Source organism: Haliotis rufescens, unplaced genomic scaffold, assembly GCF_023055435.1.
Source record: "Haliotis rufescens isolate VD_foot unplaced genomic scaffold, xgHalRufe1.0.p SCAF_1, whole genome shotgun sequence".
NCBI classification, from domain to species: domain Eukaryota; kingdom Metazoa; phylum Mollusca; class Gastropoda; order Lepetellida; family Haliotidae; genus Haliotis; species Haliotis rufescens.
In genome coordinates, this window is record NW_025963779.1 from 34,480,208 (window position 1) to 34,505,413 (window position 25,206).

Here is a 25,206-nt window from a genome sequence, read left to right on the forward strand (position 1 = left end):
GGAGTATTGGTGTTCCCATGAACCCAATTCAGGGACGGTCATGGGGTATTGGTGTCTCCCATTCAGGGACGGTCATGGGGTATTGGTGTCTCCCATTCAGGGATGGTCATGGGGTATTGGTGTTCCCATTCTGGGTCAGTCATTGGGTATTGGTGTCTCCCTTTCAGGGTCAGTCATGGGGTATTGGTGTTCCCATTCAGGGACGGTCATGGAGTATTGGTGTCTCCCATTCAGGGACGGTCATGGAGTATTGGTGTCTCCCATTCAGGGTCAGTCATTGGGTATTGGTGTCTCCCATTCAGGGACGGTCATGGGGTATTAGTGTCTCCAATTCAGGGACGGTCATGAGGTATTGGTGTTCCCATGAACCCAATTCAGGGTCAGTCATGGGGTATTGGTGTTCCCATTCAGGGACGGTCATGGTGTATTGGTGTCTCCAATTCAGGGACGGTCATGGGGTATTGGTGTCTCCCATTCAGGGTCAGTCATGGGGTATTGGTGTCTCCAATTCAGGGACGGTCATGGGGTATTGGTGTCTCCAATTCAGGGACGGTCATGGGGTATTGGTGTTCCCATGAACCCAATTCAGGGACGGTCATGGGGTATTGGTGTTCCCATTCAGGGACGGTCATGGGGTATTGGTGTTCCCATGAACCCAATTCAGGGACGGTCATGGGGTATTGGTGTCTCCCATTCAGGGACGGTCATGGGGTATTGGTGTTCCCATGAACCCAATTCCGGGACAGTCATGGGGTATTGGTGTTCCCATGAACCTCCCATTCAGTGTCATGCATAAGGTATCTGTGTTCCCATTTCAGGGTCAAGCTTCCGGTATTCATGTCCTACATGTAAGGTTCATTTAGGGGGCAAAGGTGTCCCCTATACCCCAAAAGGAATAGCTCGGGTAATGTTGCCCTACTGTGTACATGGATTCATTGAAAAACAACAAAACACTGATTGGTCAGCAATGGTTTAAGTGAGACTTCCTTCATTTTCATGCATCCAAATACAAAGTAACAGGAACAAACAACTGAGGATTATATATATACATCAATGCAGACAATAGGTGTAAATCTCACAGAAAGAATACAAAACACAGTAGTCTCAGAGACCATTATCAGTAAAACTTATATTCAACCATCTTTAGGGACATTAACCAAGTCATTGTAAATGCTGAAACATAATTCCAATTCTTACCCAAAGTTATAAAAAATGAAACTAGTCAAATACCGTAAAGTATAGAATCAAGTTTTATTAAATAATTTCATGTTCAGTGGAATATAAAGCTTTCAATCACCCAAGTGATGAATGCACAGAGAAACTTGTGAAACTAAGCTAAGCAGAACAGATATATATCTGGAATAAATTAAAAACAATGTACATACACTCTGAATAAAAAAAACAGGGAGTTGACATTGACAAAAATGCTGCAGATATTTCAGTTACATGATACATGTACGCCGACAATAAAGAGGGTTTCCATAATATCACAATGATGTGCAAGGAAAGCAGGAAAGTGAAGTAGGGCCAAGTTGCCACAAAGCAATCTTCACACTACACCTGTCGTGAGACCATGTCAAAGTATAGGAGTTACCATTATCTTAGTGCTAAGATTGCTTGTGGAACAGGGCCCAGGTTTTCAATGTTTACCATTTTAATGTATTGTTTAAATGAGATTACGGAAGTCGAAAATGCCCCAGTATATTTAAGAACCAAGTGAAAGAGTTTGGCCATGTTGCCTGTATGTGAGTGAGTATGGTATATGAGTGTGTAGATAGGGAAGATAATGTTACGTACATTTACAGAAAGAATATGTTTCTCTCAAGCACCTTGACAAACCATGCTAAATGAGTAACAAAGATGAATGGATGAAAGAATGAATGGATGAACGGATGAACGGATGAAAATTTATTTCATCTGTTTGCCAGGAATTTTGTCTCATGGCTGAGACTAATATAATAAAATAGCTACAGTGTGTGTGTGCTAAGTAGCCAAATTATGAAAATTTATGTTTTTAATCATTCCTCTTACACCACATACAAGTCAGTGAAATAAGTTCTACAATGAAGGAAATTAGTTCTGCCCTATTTAAACCATATATCTGTTATTTATTGAGTGACAAAATATATATAAAAAAACATGCAACATCTCAGCAAACTTTCTATTTTGTCAAAAGGGAGATAACTCAAAATAAGAGATAAATTTCAAGTCCCATCAATCGTTCATCAATTTCATCTCAACATGCTCAACAAGTACTTAATACTAACATTTCAACAGTTGCAACCATTCGAAAGATTAAAACTATGAACAGTAAAAAATTGAATCTTTTTGATAAAACTTAAGAAAATAATCCTTTCTAAATACCAAACTGTTTACAAACCTCTTCCACATGCTTTAAATCCACATTCATAATGGATTGGCACAATGTTACCTACTCAAGATTTAAGATACAAAACACTTTTACACTGATCACAATGTGTGTTTCATACAGCTCAGAGGCATTGTTTATCATGTTCATTAGTATTTATAGGGAGACATTGTTGTTATCCTGAGTATTGTGGATCCATGTATGCATTGATGTCTACGTAACAAAGAACAGCAGAGTATTTTTGTTTAAATGCTGCATTCTGCATCTAGTGGTACTATCATATCTCTCAACATGGCATAGACAGGTACTCCTTACCTTCATTATTGTATAGAACTGGTAGCCCAAACCATTTTTGGTTATATCGAGCAGGTGCCCCCTAACCTATCAGTCATTTAAAGTATAATAAAGAGTAGGTGTTCCTAACCTTATCAGTTATGGGGTAAATAGTGCAGAGGCCCCTAACCCTGTCATTTCAAGAGAGAAGGTCTCCCCTAACCTTATCAGTAACATAGAGCAGGCACCCCTAACCTTATCAGTTATTTAGAGCAGGCGTCCCTTTCATTTTGTTCTGGACACGGGTCCTTTCATCCACAATTCCATGTTTGCTAAGTCACAAAGTAATCTTAATTTTATAGCCACATGCTGCATTAAATAGGACATAAAATCGTGTGACAGAATGTTGAAGCAAAGCTATTATTGAACTGAGACATGATATACGAGCAGCATACATGATGAAGCAGGTTATTTACAAACAGAAATAACTCCTTCCTCTGCTTTTCACACCAAAGCATCTTGACATTCGGAACAGATTCAATGGGATACCTTTTTCTGGTGTGTTTCTACCATCTTCAAGAGACATAAGAGCTTGGTAAATGTTTGATAACAGGCTGTGACAATATGTCACTGCTTAGCTGGTTCATCAACTACATCACACAATACTCAGGATAGAATGAGTGATACCTGATTATGTCAACCATGATATGCAGTGTGATATTAATAACTGTTTGTTACCATGGCTACATGTGTCACAGCATTCTTGAATATGTATCCTGATGTGAGTCAGCTATTGTATCATATCCTGACTTTTCAAGTTCCTCATTCATTTAATCGAAATGGGATAACTGAAAAATAATAAATTCATATCCAAACTGCATAATGCTAACACTGGGTGTAACACCATCAAGTAGAAGCAAACAAACAATAAACAAATATAATCCCCAAGTACAAACATTATTTAGCATTATTGTTCACCTAAATGGCAGAATCTGGAAATAACTAACTGAATAAGACAACCCTTGAAATTCTGTATATTTGAATATGTAACACTCATGTCCAGCAAATCCTTGTCAACTGACGACTTCTGGCCACCATAGATTATATACTGAACAGAAAAGCTTAAGGATCACAAATATTTTGGGGGATATTTTTGGAGTGAAGAATGAGCACACAACTTCATAAAAATATCCAAAAAATGTTCATCAGTTCATGACCCCTAACCTTTTTTTGGTTCAGTATATGTGGAGTATTCCATTGTACAAGACCACCAAGTCTTAAAGGGGGACTATGCTCCATGATCGGATGCCCTTGTTTGGTCTAGGTCTAGACCTTGTAATTAGTGACTAGTGTCAAATGTGACATGGCCTCTGTAATTAGGGTAATCAACTGCAAAATTAGAGTATATAGACAAACTGTGTTTTGAATGACTTCAATCCATTTTGATGGGAGTGCCAACTGGGTTAGAGCCTTTCTCCCTTTAAGGATAAGGATTCTATTCAGCCAAAATGTTACATCACCTCAAAACATACATAGACACAACAGTCACGAATGGTACATAAACACCTGATAGCTTGACGTGTGTGATGTGTGCTTCACTGCATCTTCTTGTGTGGATGTCCTATCTGTAGTGTATCTGTAGCAGCAGTGACATGGATGTCCTATCTTCACTGTATCTCCTGGATTTCCTGCACCTCTTGAATCTCCTGTATCTCCTGAATGGATGTCTCATCATCTCCAGGGTTGACGATCTGTAAGATCACAACTGTCTGCTGACCGTCTGGCCCCTCTATAGAGTGGGGAATGGTCAGTGTCCCTCCCTCCCCTTCTGAAGCAATGATGGTGTTAGACAGATTCTGTAACGCCTCTGCTGCCACCTGCGGCAGATACCCGTCCCCGTCAGTCTGAATCTCAGCCACTGTGTACTGTTGTTCCCCGTCCGCCCCCTCGGTTGTCACGACTGTTGTCTCCACATGGTCGATTGCCTGGACAATACTGGCTATGTTTGGTTTGATGTCAACTTGCCCTTCATTGTCTGCGTGTTCTTGCTGGAGCTGGGTCAGAAAATCGGGTTGATGGTCAAACACACTACTGATTTCAGGATGCTTACGTTTATAGTGACGGACAATAGTGTGCTTGTGACTACAACGCTCGTTACAAATATCACAAACATACACAACACCACTGTGGAATGTCTGTATATGCTTCTTGAGCTGGTATGGACGACAGAATTTCTTGTCACAAAATTCACAATTAAGTTTGTTCGTCATTGTGTGTTCAAGACGATGACGATTCAGCTGATCTGGATACTTGAACATCTTGTGACAGTAGTCACACATGAATGTTTTCTCCTTTGTATGCGAGTACATGTGAGTCTTGAGGTTTCCCTTCTGTCTGAATGTCTTCTGGCACGTCCCACACTGGTACAGCTGGATCTGTCTGCTATGGAACTGTTTCAGATGAGCTGCCAGGCCAGTCTTCGAGTGGAGGATCTTGCCACAGTCAGCGCACTGGAACTGGTAGGCACGCTGATGGACTGTTTTTATGTGTTCTCGGAGATACGCTGGGTAATGAAATTTCTTTTTACAGTGAGGACACTCGTTCTGCTTCTCGCCATGAATTTTCATGTGTTTGTTCAGATTACTTGAGCTGACAAAAGTTCGCCCACAGAGATGGCATACCAGGTTCTCTTTGATGAATATCCTATCCCTTTTCCTGACGATTCTCACAGTGGTGCCATCTGGCAGCTTACAGACATGGTTATTCAGGTAATCCTTGCGGTAGAAGACCTTATTGCAATACTCGCACTCAAACTGAGGCTTTTCATGGATGGTTTGATGCCTCTGGAGATATTTCTCAGTACGGAAGGTTTTCATGCACAGGTCACAAGAGAATGGATTATCTTCATCAACCACAGTTTCCTGACAAGTGTGTGTCGTCAAGGTGCCGATTTTGATGAATCTTTTCCCACATTTTTCACACTTAAAAGGATGAGAGTGTTCATGGTGATGATCTCGATAGGCTTTTGCTTCTGTGAAAACTGTGTGACAAATGCTACACTCCACTTCTGTATTTGTCTCAAGATGATGTTGAGCGAAGCATAAGTGTTCGTGTAGCCTCTGCTCTTCTTTCCGACTGAAAGATTTATCACATCTTGAACAGGAGAAGGCACCTTTATGACTTTCTTCATGGCGACGGAGATAGTTGATGCTTGCAAAGGTCTTCCCACATTCCTGACAGGGGAACTGCACGCTAGCGCCATCATGAACAACAGTGCCTTCACAAACATGTTTTTCCAAGTGTTCGATTTTAAAGTAGGCCACTCTACATTTCTCACAGCTATAGTTGGCACAGTTGAGATAGTGGTTTTCCAGGCCAAGCTTGGTTGCGAATGTTTTCTTACAGTTTTTGCAGTCATAGATTTTATATTGATCAGCAAGGTCAGGTCGACATCGAAGAACATGTCGCTGTAGTGAGTCCTTTCTGGAAAAGGTCTTGTCACATCCCTGGCATTTGAAGATATCTGTATGCATGGCCATGTGACGATACAAATACTTCAAACTACGGAAACACTGTTTGCAGATTTCACATTCATGATTGTCAACGATTTCGTCTCCGTTCTCTGCCTGACACACATGATCAAGCAGTAGATGTCGACGTGAGAACTTTTTAGTACACTTTTCACAAGCCCAAGATGAAGAATGAACAGAATAATGGCGTTTAACATATTCCGGTTTGGAGAAGACTTTGCCACATTCTCCACAGGAGTAGCATCCATTCTTGTCTGTTGTGATGATATCATCACTTACAGGATGATGCACACAGGTGTGGTTTTGGTAGGATTCGTATCTGGCAAACTGTTTTTCACAACCATCACACTTGAATTTCGTTGTATGTTTGGGCAGATGTAACATAACATACTTCTTCTGGGAGAACTTCTTCTCACAAACACCACACTGGAACGCATTACCAACTTGGCGGATTTGTTTTTCCAGCTCTTTCATCTCTTCAGTGTTACGGACTCTGCCATGTTTAGGAGGTCGACCTCTTCTCTTCGGTATTGGCTTCACTATCTCTTCTTCAGCCTCGTCAATTTCCTCCTCCTGATTCTCCTCTGTCTTGTCCTCAGCATCATCCGGAGTGTTAGCCTTGTTCTCCTCAACCATCTCATCCTCCCCAGTTGGGGCAGCTGTTTCTACTTCTTCTGTCACTGCTTCAGATTCTGCTGGTGCTGCAGATTCCACTGGTGCTTCAGGTTCCGCTGCTGGTGCTTCAGGTTCTGCAGTCGGTGCTTCAGGTTCTGCAGTCGGTGCTTCAGGTTCTGCTGTTGGTGCTTCAGGTTCTGCTGTTGGTGCTTCAGATTCTGCTGCTGGTGCTTCACTCTTTACCACAGATGTTTCTGCTGTAATTGCTGAGTTCGCTTCATTGGGCACATTTTCATTTTTGTCCTCATCACCAGCAACCTCTTCCCTCTTCTCTTCCTCTACACCAGATTCAGTAGCATCATTAACCATGATTTCTCCAGGCTCTGCATTTTCTTCCTCTTCCTCCTCCATAGCTTCGCCTCCCCCTTGATTAACCTCTTCTGTGTCCTTCCTCGGTCTGCCTCTTCTCCGTATGGGAGATACAGTTTCAACAACTGGTTCTACCACTGGATGTTTCCTTGGCCTCCCCCTCTTCTTCTTCACTTCAGGTATGAGAGTCTTCACCGGACTTTTAGCTGGACTCTCTTCATCTTCAGACTCAGAATCATTCTTTCTTTTCTTAAACAGTGAAGTTGGATTGATTCCCTTTAGGTTTCCAGTTGTTCTGATGCCTTTGAGAGAACGTCTTGGCTGAACTCTGGTAGGGGAGAACCCTGTAGAATCATATACACTTACTGCACGAGGACTCACTGCCATGGGTGACTTCACCGGGCTTTCCACAACATCTTCCTCCATATCCTCATCTGGTTCACCAACCTCTTCTATCTCCTCTTCCTCCTCCTCTATCTCTTCCTCACTTTCAACCTTCCTCTTCTTTCCTCTCCTCCTTCTCCGACGACCTTTCCTACCCGATGAGTTTCGAGAACCTTCACCATCTCCATTGGCTGGCAGTTCACTTGACGCTGCTAGAGTCTTTGCATTCTCCAGGGTGACTCCATGTTGGCCCATGAGATGAGTCTGAAGGATGTCTGGCCTGTATGTGTAGTAGTTGCACTGGGGGCACTTAACCTTGTAGCCAACATGTCGCTTCATGTGTCGATTGTAGTTACTCACGGTTTGAAAGCCAACCTTGCAAATCTTACAGGTATACACACCCTTGAATGTTTTCTTTTCGACTGTGGGCATGATATGTTCTCGGATGTGATAGGCCAGCTGGCTTTGATCTTCAAATGACTTTGAACAGCGTTGACACTTAAATCCATATAGACCCATATAGTCCGTACCAGGAGCTTCTCCATCATCTTCTTCCTCTCGCTCATCCAGTGACTGCTTCACTTCAGAAAAGAAATTTTCGATGGCATCATTTTGACCTATATCCCCTTTCTCATTCGCGTGTGACTTGGATCGTGCTGGCAAGACCCGCGTCCTGACACTTCTGCGGGAGGTAGATGTGGGTGTGGCCAAAACTGTTTCTTCTTGCACTATCAGCTTCTGTCCTAGCATTGCTGCAAATAAATGAAGACAATCACAGATATGGTACAGTAAAAGCATTTACGGTGACTTGCTGTGATTACCAAGGTTACTTTATCCCCATATCATAACATCTTGTCCTCCAAAACCTACATGTATATTTTCCTTTTCAAATCAGGATTCATTATTCAAACTTTGATGACACAAAGTATACATATATGGAAGTGATTAATGTACATGATGTAGGGATAGGTATATAGTTTCTAAAAATAGTTAATGATTGAGAGATGTAGATGTGCTTTTTGCATGGATCATCGACGCTGTCATGTGACCTTGATGACAAGTAACATTCCTCACATCACTGCCTGTCGCCCAAGCTTAATAAAAAACTTTTTGAGGTTTCTGAAGCCAAAGTGGAAAGGCAAGTCTGCAGGGTCTGTGGGTCCTTAAATGTAGTAATGCAGGATAAGTCCACAAATGTAAAAAATATTTAGATTTTACTAAACTGCGTACTTATCCTGCATTACTCCTTAATGCATCTGTATCGGACAGTATGGAGTTAACCTTCAGAAGTCCAAAACCTCCATGATTCACACCCAAAACAACAACACGTTTGTCAATAATCGGTGAGGCGGAAAAAGCTCCGAAAAACGCCATAATGGTAGGGTTAGTTCAATCTCCTTTACAGACAGAACATAAGAATTTAAGGGTAATACCCTGTACACACTTGGTAATAAAGACAGCTAAAATCTTTACCTACTTTGTCACCAAACCAAAGTCTGGTAAAAAAGCTTGTCATGATTTCTTCCACTGGCCATGTCTCAAACGACTTGTGTGGTATGTAAGACTGGCTCTGTATAGGGTTAGTTTATTATTTGCATCTAGGTTTTGTTACCTGCTGTGCTACTACCAGAGGGCCAAAACTGTGCACGCTTTTGACATCTTCATGAGCCACATCGCGAAGATAATGACTAGCGAAAACTGTGTCGGACCTCCAAAAACATCCTTCCATGATCGTTTAAGTAGAACAGTTACTATGGAACGCCATGGTAGAGGCTAACGCCCTGACTCAGTCGGATTATTAGTTCTCGGTGGATCAAGTTGGGCGATCTCATAAGCCTGAAGGATGACTGCGTGTAACCATAGACATATGGTGTTGCTACAAACTTTGGTCGTGGACGTAGGAGATACGGGTATGAATAACCGTTTCCTCGAACCACGCCTGTTTTGGAACGGCGGATGAAAACTCGAAGTGCGTGTACCGGGCACAAGAGTGATTCACCCCCATCTTCAACTTCCACAATTGTAGAAATTGATGGGATAGTGAAGTAACAATCAGGTTGGCATGGTAGTTGATTTTTTGCTATAAAATCCCAGCACAACCCGAGATGTACTGCTCCGTGCATACCATGCTCAAAATGGACCCAGGTGGTGCCGCCATGGCTAATGCCAAGGGAAATATTGTTTTCTTGGTAGGGTCATAATAAGAGGATGTGTAGTGGGGCTCGAAGGGGGGCCCGCGCAATCCTCGAAGTACCACGTTTAAGTCCCAAGCAGGGGGACTGAATTTGGCCTTCTGATCCTCAAGCCTAAATGAGCGTAGTAGAGCCTGTAGTTCAGGGACCTTGGTCATTTTGCGATTCTCCGGAATGGCCAACACTAAGTTAAGTGCTACCAGATACATAGTAATGGTGCTACCTTCAAGTCTTTTACCAATTGGATTATCTAAGAATTGTGGTGACTCTGTCGTGGGGTCTTGGTTTTTTACTTTGCAAAAAGTTTCAAACGATCCCCACTTGTCATTGTATAATCCTCTGGTAGAGAGCCTGTGCTGAAAAACCCTTTGAACTTAACGCCTATTTAAGATGAACCAAGCGTGCAGACGAAACCTGTCTGGCATAGGGTGAGGCAATTTGCTGTGAGGGTGGATTAGTAAGTTTGACCACTGTAGGAGGGGTAGTGGATTGTCTTCTGCTAGATTTCTGAGCTTGTGAGTTGTAGCTGCTCCTGTCAATGTTTCTCTCTTGAGATGGTCAGAATGAGCGCTTCCAAAAGTGCCAAATCTATTGTGCACACGGCCACAACCCTGAGGCTGTCTGGCCCTGTAAGGGAGCACCCCTGTTTGGAACTGATTACAAACAGGTGTAAATTCGGGGCTAGCACGAATAAAGAGACATTCGACTATCAACCACCAGTTGAGAATGTCCTCAATTAAGACGGTAGATTGATAGCTGCATACAGGTCATGGCGACTAATGGGCGCAAACCCTGCAACACTTGCCACTGACAAGAGTGTATGTGGCTGTTGAAAACCGGGGTAGCAAATTGATGTCTACAAGTTTAGTAAAAAATCAACTATGAGAACTTCTAGTCTGGACAGACTTGTGAATAGTGTTCGTAAATGAATCACTGCCTGCTCCCATGTAGACTAAAAAAAAGCACTTGTCAACCGATAGCCAAGATACCAGGCCGTACAAATACTCCCATTCTTATATTGAGGTGACAACAAAGGGAAGAGCCTCGTACTCTGTGTGTGCCTCGATATTGTGCATGCTGACACTAGTCTGCTGAAGATCGTGACTCGGTCACATCACATACAGCGACAGGTATCTGACCGAAGGCTGCAGCATTACATACCAGTAAGCATGCCAACCATTCTGGAACAATGACCCTGCACCGCATCCATTAGGTTAGCTGACCTCATTCGAGTGTTCATAGTCAGAAATCTTGACCGATGATATTTAAATCAAGATGCACATTGAATCCGCAAAAAGATACGAACTCCACACAATGGACTGTCCACAGAGAACTGTGTGGCAAACCGCCAAGAAGTGTTTCTGAGTTCTGTGTTGGACATTTGACTTGGCCGGTGTAGGCGCAAAATTTGATCTCCCTGAAATTTGGGACGCCCGGTGCTGCCTGCACAAAGATCCTAACAGATTGATACCTGGCAGCATATGACGATTCTGTCCAATGTTCAACCTTGAAAGTGTGAAGTTTTTCAAGTTTGGTACAATTGTCTAATGCCTCTGCGCGAAAATTAGCCAAAGTTGAGCATACATTGCTAAACGGGAGAATGGGCAGGAAAATTTATAGATCCCTCAGCATGAGACCAGTCGCTGACGAGCGTTGAGGAAAAAAACCTCTGTTGTAAGCAGGACATTTTTACCACAGTTATAAGTGGTCAAGACAATTGTCTTTGGTTTCAATCAGATCTTGTTGCCCGCTGGGAGAAAACTCTGAGAAATGTGCTCCATGCTTTAAGCGTGGTCTCGTCCGTATCGTTATTAGATACTTTAGCTTGTGTGTCCGCAACTTGCCCGTTGATCAAGGTTGCCATAGTCTGCGCTTTAACTCGAGATCCCAGTTTGAAAGCCCTAAATACCAAAGCCTGTGTGTCACAGTAATCTCCGCTACTACGGCTCTGAGATGGTTCCCTATGTGGTCAATCTGACGTTGTTGGAAATAAACTATAGTTTGGAGATGATCTAAATGGTTAGGGTTATTTTCCGATAGATCTTGATCCACAGCTTACGACAATAGTGCTGACAAAGGTTTTAGTACACGCCTGATTTCCGTTTCAATGAACGCAAATCTTTTATTTTGGACTTAAAGTGTGGTTGGCCTTGACGAGCCGGTCATCCTTTGTATATCCTCATCCAAACTAGTAGCCTGATATACTACCGAAAAGCCTGGACAGGAAAATCATCTTTCCTGAGCTTTGGCGACTTAAATGATGGAGCAAGTATGAGTCTTGAGAAGTCCTCGTCCAGTGACCTAATCATATCTGTCAACATCGGATCCACCGGAATCGATGTGGGATGTGACCATATGGTATCCTTCTCATCAACCCCCTTACCCAGGGGACCGCCTCCGTGGTCTTGTGGTAGAGCGTCCGCCCGGAGAGCGGAAGGTCCAGGGTTCGATCCCGGGCCGCGTCATACAAAAAGACGTTAAAAGATTGTACTTGTTGTTACCCTGTCTGGCGCTCGGCATTAAGGGGCTAAAACAAGGACTGGTCGGCTCGGAGTCAGTATACTGTGTCTGAGTGGGGTATTCATGTTAAACTGCGGCATGGTATCTCAGTGAGCTAGCACTATAAATCGGCATCAGTCCGGACTAGTACAAGCAGCCACACACACACATACACGTGCATGCACGGCGATATATAAGTGCAATAATCTTGGACGCGATGTTAAACCCAATTTCACCTCACCTCACCTTACCCAGGGGAAGATGCCACTGACATGAAACGGTCTGCTACCCACTAAGGCACTTGCGCTAAGCTGAGTTGCGTATTCCATTCCACAGAGGAATCGCCCTCTTCGCCATTTGAGAAGTCTGAAGAAACAGAATGATATTGACGCACTCTCCTAGAAGGCGATCGGCTGTATCCCTGGGACTGATGTAATTGTAGAGCACTTGGGTGGTAGGCAGGTGCAGCGCTTGGTGGTAGCCCTTGAGACGCAATGCTCATCTGTGATGACTGGATCATGGCTTGCGCATGCGCTACCCCCATCAAGGCGTCGTGAGACGTACGCGCTGACATTGCAGGGATCGTAGTACCTGAGGTCCTGTGCGCCTAAAATTAGGAGCAGGTACGATACTCACAGTAGCCTCCGGCAATGTTGACATGCAGAGGAAGAACGTCTGCAATCACTATGACAGGACTGCTGCAAAAAACGTTTGTGAGTGACCTGTTTATAATGAGCCAAATTCTATCGAGAGTGAGGTGCATAAAAATTGCATTCAATGTATCTGGAGAGCAAATCTGCGTGCAAGCCAAACAACGTGGATGAGGATCTTTATAAGATTTTTTCCACGACAATTAGTACAACGCGCAAGCATAAGTTACGCAAATAAAGAATTGTTGATTGATACGGAGTTGGGAGATTGCCATATATTTACACAATATTCTATCGGCAAATATTTTAAATGTTGTAAGCGTATACAAGGATTGATAAACGCAAACTCTATGTAACGCCAAAGCTACTGGTATTTAAAAACACATGAACATGTTATACATGCGTAGCTAAGAATTGTAAACAATTTGACTACCCTTGCCGGTAAACAATTGTAACACAAATTCAAAATGGCGGGAAACAACGAGCTTTGTGGCGGGGAAAAAAAGACAAGGTCTTTTTACGCCTAAATCACCCACATAAAACTACACAAATTAGTGAAAAGAATACATCACCCATCACAGATAAAATTTAGAATTATAACCAAAGCTAAAGGTCTAAAAGTGTCCAATTTGAAGAGCTCTGCTAAGACACGTCCTTGCTGTATCGCGACAGGCAGTGATGTGAGGAAGGTGACGTGTCATCCATGCAAAAAGCAGGAGTGAAAAGTGGAAACATCTTTATTTCTTCACCAAGGACCATTGCTGAGCACTGTCTTTTTGTTGACACGAGGACTATGTTAAGACCTTTTTACTTACATCCGTTATTTCAAACACTGATTATGGCCAAAAGGTAACATTTCATCTCACGTACATTTGGTGCTGCCATCAGGCTGAGGTGACTTCCCCATCTTCTTGGCGTAGTGGGAAGCATACCACACTTTGAGGGGACTCCCTGCCTCCACAGCCTTTGTGGTGTTGAAGAAGATGTTGGTTGCCAGCTGGTATGCCATGCAGTTCTGTTCCTCCTCTGTACTGGCAACCTGAACCAGGCACATCCAGTTACACTCGTTCTCATCTGTTGCGTCCAGGCATACGGCACTGCCATCTTTGTCTTTCGAGAGGATCTACAAATAAATAATAAAAATATATAAAAAAATCCATGGATATCATGCTCAAAATGCACAGAGAATTACTACCCTGGTCCCCAATGGATCCATCTTCCCTAGGAAAGGGTGCTAACCAGTTTCCACTCTTGCCGAACTAGGCTGCAATTTCCAGGCTTGATTGTAGTGCCACCAGTGGCTATTACGAGTTATGCCCCTTCTATGTCTAACCAACCGACCAATCAGATTCCACCTCTCGAATCACTTGCATTTGCTTCAAACAAAATGGCGGCGACTTGTCAAGATGATCTGATCGATAATCAAGATCTATATTGTAATAAAACGTGTCAAATCACTTGAGCACCTTCTGAGCTCCAGATAAGCTGCGTATCTGCGTATCAGCGTAAAATACGCATCAGACATGCAGAAATATGCAGTAAAATAATATCCAAGCGTATCAAATACGCAATGAACATTACAGATAAGCTACAAAAATAAAACTTGTGCATATCATCAAAATATTGTGAAGTAACCTTGCGTATTCGATTAGCAGATCAGCAACTTATTTTGAAATTATAATCGGGCATTCCGTCAACCTTGCCAAACTCCATGATGACAGTTACATCATGATCATTTGCCATCACACTTTCTTGTGGAAGTATCGTGGTATTTTTGAGTCCTATAAAGCTCTCGAAACCACACGACACCAGTTTGCAGGGACTTGATGAATAGTGTTTTTAAATATTTAACTTATATACTCACATGTGTAAAAACTAGTGGGTAACAGAAATTTGAATACCCAGATAGAATTACTGATACCCAATGATTTAAAAATGCATGGGTAAAATACCCACAACACCAAAAGCTTATCTGGAGCTCTGACCTTGATTAAAAACATGAAAAGATTTGCAAAATAACTGTTGAAACCCATCTGGCGGTACACATGCTTTGCAAATCCTGCAGTCCACCGAAATTTGCATGCTGAAATCCATGTTACTTTTGAACCGGATGTCTAGTTCACACAATTTTGATTGGACTATGCATAGACTCGTTAGTCCAGCCAAAATGTAACTCCGGAAACTGGACTTAAATAGTCAGTTAACACCCTTGCCTGGGTAATGGATCATTCTGCACATAATTTTCATTATCAACTCCTTGGGGACAATACAACCCAAGCTGCCTGTGAGGTTCTACAAGGTTAAAAGTCACATTACCATCTCATCCTACCGGGTACCCATTCACTACTTGGTATTCTTACATTCCTACTCTGGAGTATCTGGACTCACCTTGAGTACAAACAAGTCCTCATTCCCTATCTCGTGTGTGGTTCGTCTGGCCTCAAATGGTCCAAACTGAGTTTTGGTGGGCAGTGTCTCTCTGGTGTAGATGCCGATACTGCCATCGGTGTGAGTCTGCACCAAGAAGTTGCTTGGCACAGTCAGACGGGCTCTGAAACAAAAAGAAAACACTTATTCACAAGCCCTGCCATTTAGTTTCCCTGGGTATATCTTATCAAAGGGAAAAACATATTTGAAGGGAGTGTCATGTATGGAGAATTGTGAAAATTATTTTGGCTACCTCCTTTTTGTCTTTTGCATGTTAAGTGACCCTAAACCTCCAAACTACAAGCATGAGCAGCATCAAAAGTCCAAGTTATTACTGGATTAAACTGATAAATTACCTTCAAAACCTCATAACCGAAACATAATTGGGGCGAACCGGGATTCGAACCCACAATCATAGGTTTCTGGCGTGCCCAAGGGACGCAACTCTGCACAGCGAATCGCGGCGCCTTTGACGACTAGGCCACCCGTGCCCCCTGATTTTAATGAGATTGTGAGAAGATCGGACACACTATCAACTTGGTAACCCCAGCCTATGCCATCATATGTCTGTGCAGCTTGGGATGACTGATTAACGATATTAGCTAGTCTACATTAAGAATAAGAGTACGGTATGTAACTTTTTCTATGATAGGTAATTTTATACTTTAAATTTAATTGGATGTCCAATTAAAACAAAATTTATCCAAAGACAATAAATCCCTCAGCCCCCACAAATTCGAAAGAACAAATCATCTGACGCCCAACTTGAGAGATTTCTATGTAAGCTGTCTGTCTGTATACAAAAGTAGTCATTGAGCTATAAAAACAATACAAAGGAATTGGGATTCGGAACAAACCTGAACAGAGTCAAACTTGTTACCATGGAAAGAAAAAACTAAATTTCTGTAACAATCCTGAAATAGCAAATCGTGACAGAATACCTACTAGTTTTAGAGATATAGTCCTGACAATCACATCACTATGAACAGAGTCAAAGTTAAACCTGTTGCCATGGAAATGTAATAAATATAAATTCAAAATACCTCTATATAGCAAAAGGCACCAGTTGACAACCTATTCTTTATCATGTTTATGCGTGAAAAGTGTGATAACATGAATGAATACCTATAAGTTTTAGAGATATCCAGACCAACACACCACTATCAGTCAAAGTCATTGAAAGACGAAAACAAAAATATTTCTTACAAATTCCTAAACAGCAAAAAGCACTACTTCCCCCTGATTAAGATGAATAATACATGTACCATGTTTGGATGAAAATCTTTCACAGATGCACCGGAAACGAAATATGGATGGACACGGACCAGATGATGACTATATCCCCACCCGCCCCGCATACAATGCTGTGCCAAATCACACACTACTATAAAGAAATATCATGAATATTGGGATATCACCTCAGTGTGTTGACAGTTTTACGTAACAGTCTGAACAGTATTTAACTTGTCTTAGCCACATACTGATAAAACATCCACAATGTTTTGTACCAAGTGGATAAAAATGTACACATTTATGTCAATTTTGTTTTAAGATTTTACTATTAGTCTATAATTCTCGCTTGTACAGCTTCATGTCTTCAATAGATTGACCTAAAATATGTTGTTAAGCACTCTGGCACAGAGCAGTTAGAGCTTTGCAATGAATGCAAAACCAAACCATGAGACATCCTCCAGTATCAACTCACTTTGTCTGGTTGCTTGTTTCTGTTGCTGCATCATCCAGTCCAAGCTCTGGGCAGACCTCTGTCTCATGGCCGCCGCCGCATACGTCACACTCCGCTCCTGTAACCATGGCAACTTGGTATACATGTGTCACAGGAGGATCTAGTCATTCGGCTTTTATAAAAGTTGGAGTGAGCATGATGAGTGATTGATTATTTTAGATTTCAGTCAGCAATATTTCAGCTAAGTCACAGCTGTCTGTTATTGATCAAGTTGGGGTGGTTGACAGCATGATTGATTGATGAGCAATAATTAAGGTTGGTCATCAAACCACAAGCATGTGGACATTTTTAAAAAGTTTTATAAAAAAATTAAAAACAATACAAACAAACATGAAATACTCATATCCCCTCCCAATATGACATGTCCGGTTGTATGCAGTGCATTAGCTCCTGTGAATTATGTTCACTGTGCCTTTTTGTAAATGGCCTAATCATGCTAATTGCAGCACTAAAACAAGTTATTACTGGTGTTGTTTTGCCATCTGCAGTTTATGATAGAATATGTAACTGAATTTGTAATGAGTAAGGATGAGACATATGGACGAACAACTTCTTTATTACAATTAGGAGCGATGGTTTCGGTGTAGGTTCTAACACCGTTATCAAGCAAGTGAAGTACAGAGTATGGTTGACCAGGATATATACAGGATAGGAGGCAGTGTTTATACAGTTGAGTAGGTTTAAGATCAGTTACACTGTTGTATTTGTAATGAGTTGTGTTTCTGCATGAAGTTAGTCAGTGAATGCAACAACCGTATGAGGAACATACACTCAAGCAATGCAGAACTTACCAACAAGAAAGGAAATGTATTCAATACTGTGAGATGACATTATGTGCCAAGTTTGGTGAAGAAATATGGTACGTTTTTCAAGATCTGCTCCGGAAATGAGGACTACCGCCATTTTCAGTCTAAATCAAAGTCGTTGCCATGGAAACTCGAAAAATAATTTTTTTAAAAATCCCAAACTATCAAAAGGCACCAGTTCACCACTAGACTTATCTATGTGCCAAGTTTGGTGAAGAAATATGGTACGGTTTTCAAGATCTGCTCCGGAAACAAGGACTACCGCCATTTTCAGTCTAAATCAAAGTCGTTGCCATGGAAACTCGAAAAATAATTTTTTTTAAAATCCCAAACTATCAAAAGGCACCAGTTCACCAATAGACCTATCTATGTGCCAAGTTTGGTGAAGAAATATGGTACTAAACGTGGCACATTGATAGGTCTAGATGTAAACTGGTGCCTTTTGATAGTTTGGGATTTTAAAAAAAAATTTTTTTTTAAAAATCCCAAACTATCAAAAGGCACCAGTTCACCACTAGACTTATCTATGTGCCAAGTTTGGTGAAGAAATATGGTACGGTTTTCAAGATCTGCTCCGGAAACAAGGACTACCGCCATTTTCAGTCTAAATCAAAGTCGTTGCCATGGAAACTCGAAAAATAATTTTTTTTAAAATCCCAAACTATCAAAAGGCACCAGTTCACCAATAGACCTATCTATGTGCCAAGTTTGGTGAAGAAATATGGTACTAAACATGGCACATTGATAGGTCTAGATGTTAACTGGTGCCTTTTGATAGATTGAGATTTTTTAGTTTCCATAGCAACGATTTTGAAAGACTGAAAAGGGCGGTAGTGCTCATTTCTGCTGCCTTGCACACAACCGGACATGTCATATTGGCTGGGGAAATGAGTATTTCAGGCTTGTTAATGGTTAACATGTGGCTTATGACAAGGACCCCTTGATTTTCATGCCTAATTTTGAACACTGCAGTGTATTAATACTGTTATATCTCATATAAATTATGATAAATACCCTGGACTCAGGATTGTCATGTGTTATTTCGAGATACATCATAGTATTCATTCATTGGTGAATCTTGACACCACCAGTAAATAATTGTGTTTTGGCCAGATTGAGAGAAAAATGTGGTTATAGCATGATCAACATTAATTCCACAGATACACAATTGCGTTTCTAAGCCTGACCACCGGATGCCTCTTTAGGTGGCTCATACAACAAAGCACGAGGTACTAGGGACCTATTCTGAATGCCTACAACGACACAAGGTTGAAACATTGAAATTGAATACCTTGCTGATCCATAGTAAGTTTGTGGTTAAGGAGTACAAAACATCGGGTGGTCTTTCATGTGGTGAACTGAAAAATAATAATATGCATGTCAACATGGTTACATTGAAAGAAATGCAAGAAATTAAAGCATGTGTGTGTTTATTTGTTGTTTAACACAGCCATCAGCAATATTCCAGCTATTTGATGGCTGCCTTTTGGTAATCAAGTCTAGACCAGACAATCCAGTGATTGATATTATGAGCAACAATCAACGCCATTGGTGAACGTTGACACACAATCAACCAGGTCACTGAGCCTGATGATTCATTGTGTTGCCCCTCACGACAAGCATAGGTTGTTGCTAGGGACCAATTCTACTGGAATCCCGACGTGTTAAAAAAAGCGTAAGTTGAGAAAATGGCAGAAGTAATTTGTTAATACGCCTACATACAAAGACTAAAATCTACTGAGCATCTTTTATTGTCACACGTCATATGTCACTCATATAGCAGAGATACACAATCCAGCTATCACATGACATCATGAGGCGATGTCATAAAAAGTGATGTAATCCTGTGATTCTGTCTACTTATTTGTGTTTTTTCCCCTTCATAATCTCAGGCCTTAAGCATGTTAAGCACCCAAGCCGTCCCTAGCTTTTGTTCAAGTATTGTTAGAGTTTTTGCAGATTATATTCATGCAAAGTCTTTCTTCATTATTCATTGATGTCGTAAGATTTACCATATATAGAAAATATGCAACAGATCTGAGTTTAACCTTCGTTTTACATATAATGTACAATATATACACACACTTAACAATGATATTGACATTGAGTTGCAGATAAATGTGATGTGAAAAAGATATTTAATGATATATTTTATAACCTCCAGGAGTGATGTAATCAGATAAAGATTTTAAACAAGTTAACCTGTCAAATTGTCAGACATAAATTTCAGGAATCTTGTCAAGACATTTTTAACGAATACATTATGTCCTGCATTTTACAGTTTATTGTAAAAAAAGGGTTTTAATATGTTGAGGCTAACTGTGTGGTCTAGAGAAGTGTCTAATAAGTTATTGATATAATTCATTGACATGTACATCATGCTTGAAATCCACATCAACAAATTAGCTGCCTTTTACTATACACGAATGTATTTATTTGAATACTTAACATATAGACACATATTGCCACATGTTCATTGATTCATATAGATCTCGTAACAACAAACTAAAATCTGGGTCATACAACTAACTAAACAAGCTATAGTCAGGCAATATCAATATGACAATGGTACATCAATAATGCCATTTACATTATTATAACATGAACATGAAATTAATCTGTTTCAACGTGATTAATGATCAAGAACAGTCTATGTTTTGTGTACTCAAGGTCAGAGTGACCACTGAATCAACTACATACTTTTCAAAGTGTTACTTTGTGTAGCATTAAATCTTACTGAATAGACACAATCAAGTCACACACTGTATTGGGACATTTGATGTATGATAATAATCTATTTCGTTTCCTCTCCATTTCGTTTCCTAAACATGTGACTTTTTGCGAGAGGTTAGTTAAGGAAAGGAACGGCAAACATGGTGGATGCGGATTGGCGCCAACGCCATATTGATGAGGTTAGTATTTAGCCTCTGTTATCTGTTATAGTCAAATACAGGTCATGAGTACATGACGAGCTTATGGTGGACACTCTAAACAATACATATACATGTGTAGCATTTACCTGCTGGGTGGAAATGCAAGAATTCACGAATAAATAATATTTCAAAGTCCGTTTTCAGTTGAACAAAAAAAGCAATGACGCCAAGTTGGAAGAAACCGTAGCGCATGCGCAATTGGTTGAATGTTTATGAAAGCCTACTTGTCGTCAACTACTGTTACTCTTTGTTATTGATAATAATAACATTTACTGTAGGTTGGTTACATATTTTTATTTTTCATATTCGTTAACTATCGTGTATTTGCAGAGTATTAATGAATCATCTTTTGTGAAAAGCAACAAGTTATACGATGGTTTACTTCATTAATGTTGGAAAGTAAAGGTAAGTCTTTCGACAAGCATACTCTTGGGCAGTGCAGACAGTGACTTCCGGTTTGGTATCAATAACAAGAATTTTGTTAAAATGTCAACTGTAGTTGTTATTTGTGCTTTCCTGAACAATGAATAAGGATTTTTGGCTAAATTTACAGCAGAGTAAGCACTGATTGACTCAGACCGAAAAATGAGTAAGTTCAGGTATTAAAGTTACAAATGAGTGTTTTGTGCATTTTCGCAGTAGCGGCAGTGAGTGACTAGTTACGGCTTTACGCTGCTTTTAGCATATATTCCAGCAATATCACAGTGGGAGACATCGGAAATGGACTTCACACAAGTCCAAGTCTACGATAATACCAAATCATCCAAATCACACCTTCATGACCAGAGGAACTCGTTATTGGTCTCTCCACCCCCCCCCCCACACACACATATAAGTACGCTTATATATAGGGGGTACATGTATTTTAACGGCCATTTTAACCTACTCACCAATAACGAGTTACTTTGATTTCATGAAGTTGTGATTTGGCTTTGTTTCAAAGCAGCCGCATATGTCAAGTTCAAAACAATGAACTGTGCACCATTCTTATTCAGCAAATTTGTTGCTTTTTTTTGATTGAATAGCGTATCATATATTTTCTTCAAGTGTCTTAGAAGAAAATAGTTATGCCATGGTTACATTTGATCACCAAATACAAGAAATAATGAAACCAGTGGAAATTACTTATTGTGATATCTGTTGTTTTAGCATTACAGAAAACAGTCAAAGCAGGGACAACATTGAGCTGAATAACTGAACGGAATCCACATATCTTCAAGATGAACAATCACTATGAATCAGTTCGTGTCATGGACATAGACACTTCAGGGGGCCTGTACCCCTCCTGCCAGGGAATTCATGGTTTAAAACGCAGCAGCTGGAAATGGAAGCTGCAGCTTCTTAACCTGTGTGGGATGATCTACTTTTTTCTGTACTCTGTCACAGCTCTAGTAGTAGGAGTCACTGTTGCTCTGCCTGAGCTCTACAAAAATAACCCAGATGTGCTGTTTTACCGAGTTTTAGCAGGCTGGTATATATTTTCCATGCTTGTAGTCAATCATATTTGCATAGTCCGTAATTACAAGAGGTCTGTGGTGGACTCGTCAACATGCACAGCCCTTTTAAACCAGACTGAAACAAGTGCAGAGGAGAAGCGTTGGAAACAATGCTTCACATGTAACCAGCTGGTCCCTCCTCGAGCCAAGCACTGCCCACTCTGTGACAGATGCGTCCTCAAAAGGGATCATCACTGCTTTTTTGCTGGATGCTGTATCGGCTTCCATAACCAGCGATACTTCATTGTGTTCTGTTTTTATGGAACCCTTGGTGCTCTGTACAGTTTGTGCATTGCCATTGGGTACCTGGAAGTACACTATGCCAAGCTATCGTCCCAGGAATTTTACAATTATTTGGTACCATGGTTGTTATGGAGATGGTTTACTAGTGATATCACCATAGGAACAGTAACAATGGTTGTTTACAGCTACTGCTGTGTTGTTACAATGGCAGCATGTGCACATTACTTTCTTTGGCAGTGCATGCTGTTGTACACAGGTCAAAGTTCATATGAATATGTAAAAGGTATCAGGCTTTATAAAAGATCGCTCTTTGACAACATGTCCTCAGTGTTTGGACCCATGTGGTTGCTAAATTTCATATTTCCAATGCCTTTCCATAACTCTGGCAATGGAATAGAATGGAATGTAAGCTTGGATATGAAAGAGAGGTAATTATTGTACATTTCCATGATTATAATATGTGTTACGAGCATAATCATGATTTTTGACATGATTGATTGTAAGGTTGTATGTGTTCACTTTTTCATGGTTAACCATATTGATATTGTGTTCAATATTAAGGAAGGGTTCTAGGGGTCCTTTGCTGCAGCAGCATATTAATCTGAAGGCCCCCCTTAACATGCTTTACTTAAGTTTGTAACAAGAGGGTTATGAAGGACCCTATAGTTTCATGCATAATTTCAAAAACTGTTCGATGATTGTTTACTGGTGTTTGTTAATTATTTGGATTTTGATGATTTTTGGTCATCATGTACACGTACGTATATCATGCTGATCTATGAAGTAAAATTGTTGTTGATTTATTTTGGTTGCTATACTTGCAGGATTTGTCAATTATCAATCATACAGTACTGTCACAAAACACAACATCAACATGATATACCGTATTTGACGTAATAAGCGCCCATGACGATATTTGCTAATATATTGGCTGGTGAACAATCCCAATTAGCTTCCGATTGATTAATGTACACAAGACATATTTATTCGCGTATAATACGCACTCTTGCTTTATATGCACCCTCAATTATTGACGTCGAATACGGTATATAATATATATATATATATATATATGGTCTATTTTTCGAGTAAACATTTGGGCTATTCTCTCAATTGTTTTCCAATTCTCTCATTTAGTAGTTGCCATTTAAACATGACATACTTATCAGTAAATCTCTCTTTGTTGGATTTAAATTGTTAATCATGGACTGTCCTGAGAGGAAGGTCAGAGGTTAGATTCGACATAATACATTAAAAGATAGTACTTTTTGTTACTCTGGCTGGCACTGGAAATTAAGGGAGTGAAACAAGAACTGGTCAGCTTGGAGTCATATCCATGTTAAAATCTCAGTTGGCTAGACCTATAAAGCCAACGTCAGAAGCAGCCACAGATACACACATGCATACACATGGTCATATATGTGCAATCATCTTGAATGTGATGTTAAACTGCATTTTAACTTCACCTCATCTCAGTGGGTTGTCTCCCTTTGGCCATTTGTCAGCTGTAGTATTCTCGGGTCTCAGGAAATAAATCATGACTGACTGATTTTTCCAAGCTAATTGTTTTGACATTTTTACTGACATGCATAAGGAACTAGGAACGACACAATGTAGCATTGTATCTCTTAGTTTCTGACAGATTGTTTCTCGCTATAATGATGCATTTAATTTTTTAACAATTAATATATTATAAACCATGTTCATTTTTCTGTGAAAATCCCAGTTTGTCTTTGAAAGTTTTTCACAGTGTGGTACTTAGAGCATTCTATGCATGTAACTTGTATCTGTTGTCTGTTGCATTGCACAAAGTCTTCCCTTATGTGATAATCATGAAAATATGTATGAATGCTGGTGTACACCAGGAATAACACTCATTCACCAGCCTAACATAATCCCCTCTGAGGTCCGCATACATCTGCCAATGATGCTGGAGTGCATGGACCCCCTGGTGGAGTGAAAGTCCTCCACAGTGAAAAGGACGTCATCATCATGTGTGTAATACTTGTCAGACAGTTCTTTTTTCAATTTTGCGAAGTGTAATATTTTGTATTATAGCTAAAATGGATAGAATTATCATAAAAACGCCCGCATGTTATCAGAAATGAGCGGGCCACTGTAACTTGATAATGCCCTCATATTACTTGACGACGGGCCATTATCACGCCCATTGTTAGGTGACGTCATAGGATAGGGATAGGTGACGTAACGTTCAATAGTGACGTCATCTGGTTTGTTCTATGACGTTTCCATATTTGTAAAAGTGGGTCAGTGACATTCGTGTTGATTGCAGTTAATGTTTCAAAATCGACATTGTTGTTTCTTTTTATTTGATAACAAATTCCATCCATTTTAGCTATAATAACGGTAATGCTATTTTTCAGGGCATTATCATTTGCAGAAGCCCTCGGTCTTTTCAACTGCCCTCCTTCATCGGGCAGTTAATGGAAGACCTCGGGCTTCTGCAAATGATAATGCCCTGAAAAATAGCGTTACCCTTATATTATTTGGCATCTACTGTACATGCTGTAGGTCCCACACATGTCCAGTCTACACATGAAGAATGTGCATGGGGCTCGAACTCTGAAACAAGACAAAGCTGCACCTTGTCTGCTCTCCTATTTAAGCTGTTCATGATAAGTAGAGGTGTTGCCATACACCTACCTCAATTACTGAT

General features: G+C 40.6%; 2 protein-coding genes across 7 annotated transcripts; one reads left to right on the forward strand and one right to left on the reverse strand.

Annotated features, from left to right (window-relative positions):
• Positions 1 to 957: 957 nt before the first annotated feature.
• Positions 958 to 20,991, reverse strand: LOC124139468. Of its 4 annotated transcripts, none has more exons than XM_046506536.2 (6): positions 20,877 to 20,991; positions 19,149 to 19,215; positions 17,013 to 17,109; positions 15,269 to 15,431; positions 13,751 to 14,003; positions 958 to 8,291 (listed from the first exon to the last, which is right to left on the reverse strand). In XM_046506536.2, exons 2-6 carry the CDS (start codon positions 19,159 to 19,161, stop codon positions 4,309 to 4,311), a joined length of 4,509 nt encoding a protein of 1,502 aa, XP_046362492.2. In that variant the 5' UTR covers positions 19,162 to 19,215; positions 20,877 to 20,991; the 3' UTR covers positions 958 to 4,308. The 4 variants fall into 4 exon arrangements, with proteins under 4 accessions (XP_046362492.2, XP_046362494.2, XP_046362493.2 ...); XM_046506538.2 differs by lacking the exon at positions 20,877 to 20,991 and adding an exon at positions 20,595 to 20,698; XM_046506537.2 differs by lacking the exon at positions 20,877 to 20,991 and adding an exon at positions 20,558 to 20,689.
• On the forward strand, positions 20,695 to 24,671 carry LOC124139470 (palmitoyltransferase ZDHHC22-like). Of its 3 annotated transcripts, none has more exons than XM_046506543.2 (2): positions 20,695 to 20,769; positions 21,940 to 24,671. In XM_046506543.2, the coding sequence occupies exon 2, from the start codon at positions 22,011 to 22,013 to the stop codon at positions 22,959 to 22,961; it is 951 nt and encodes a 316-aa protein (XP_046362499.1). In that variant the 5' UTR covers positions 20,695 to 20,769; positions 21,940 to 22,010; the 3' UTR covers positions 22,962 to 24,671. The 3 variants fall into 3 exon arrangements, with proteins under 3 accessions (XP_046362499.1, XP_046362498.1, XP_046362496.1); XM_046506542.2 differs by lacking the exon at positions 20,695 to 20,769 and adding an exon at positions 20,966 to 21,389; XM_046506540.2 differs by lacking the exon at positions 20,695 to 20,769 and adding an exon at positions 20,966 to 21,379.
• Positions 24,672 to 25,206: the final 535 nt, after the last annotated feature.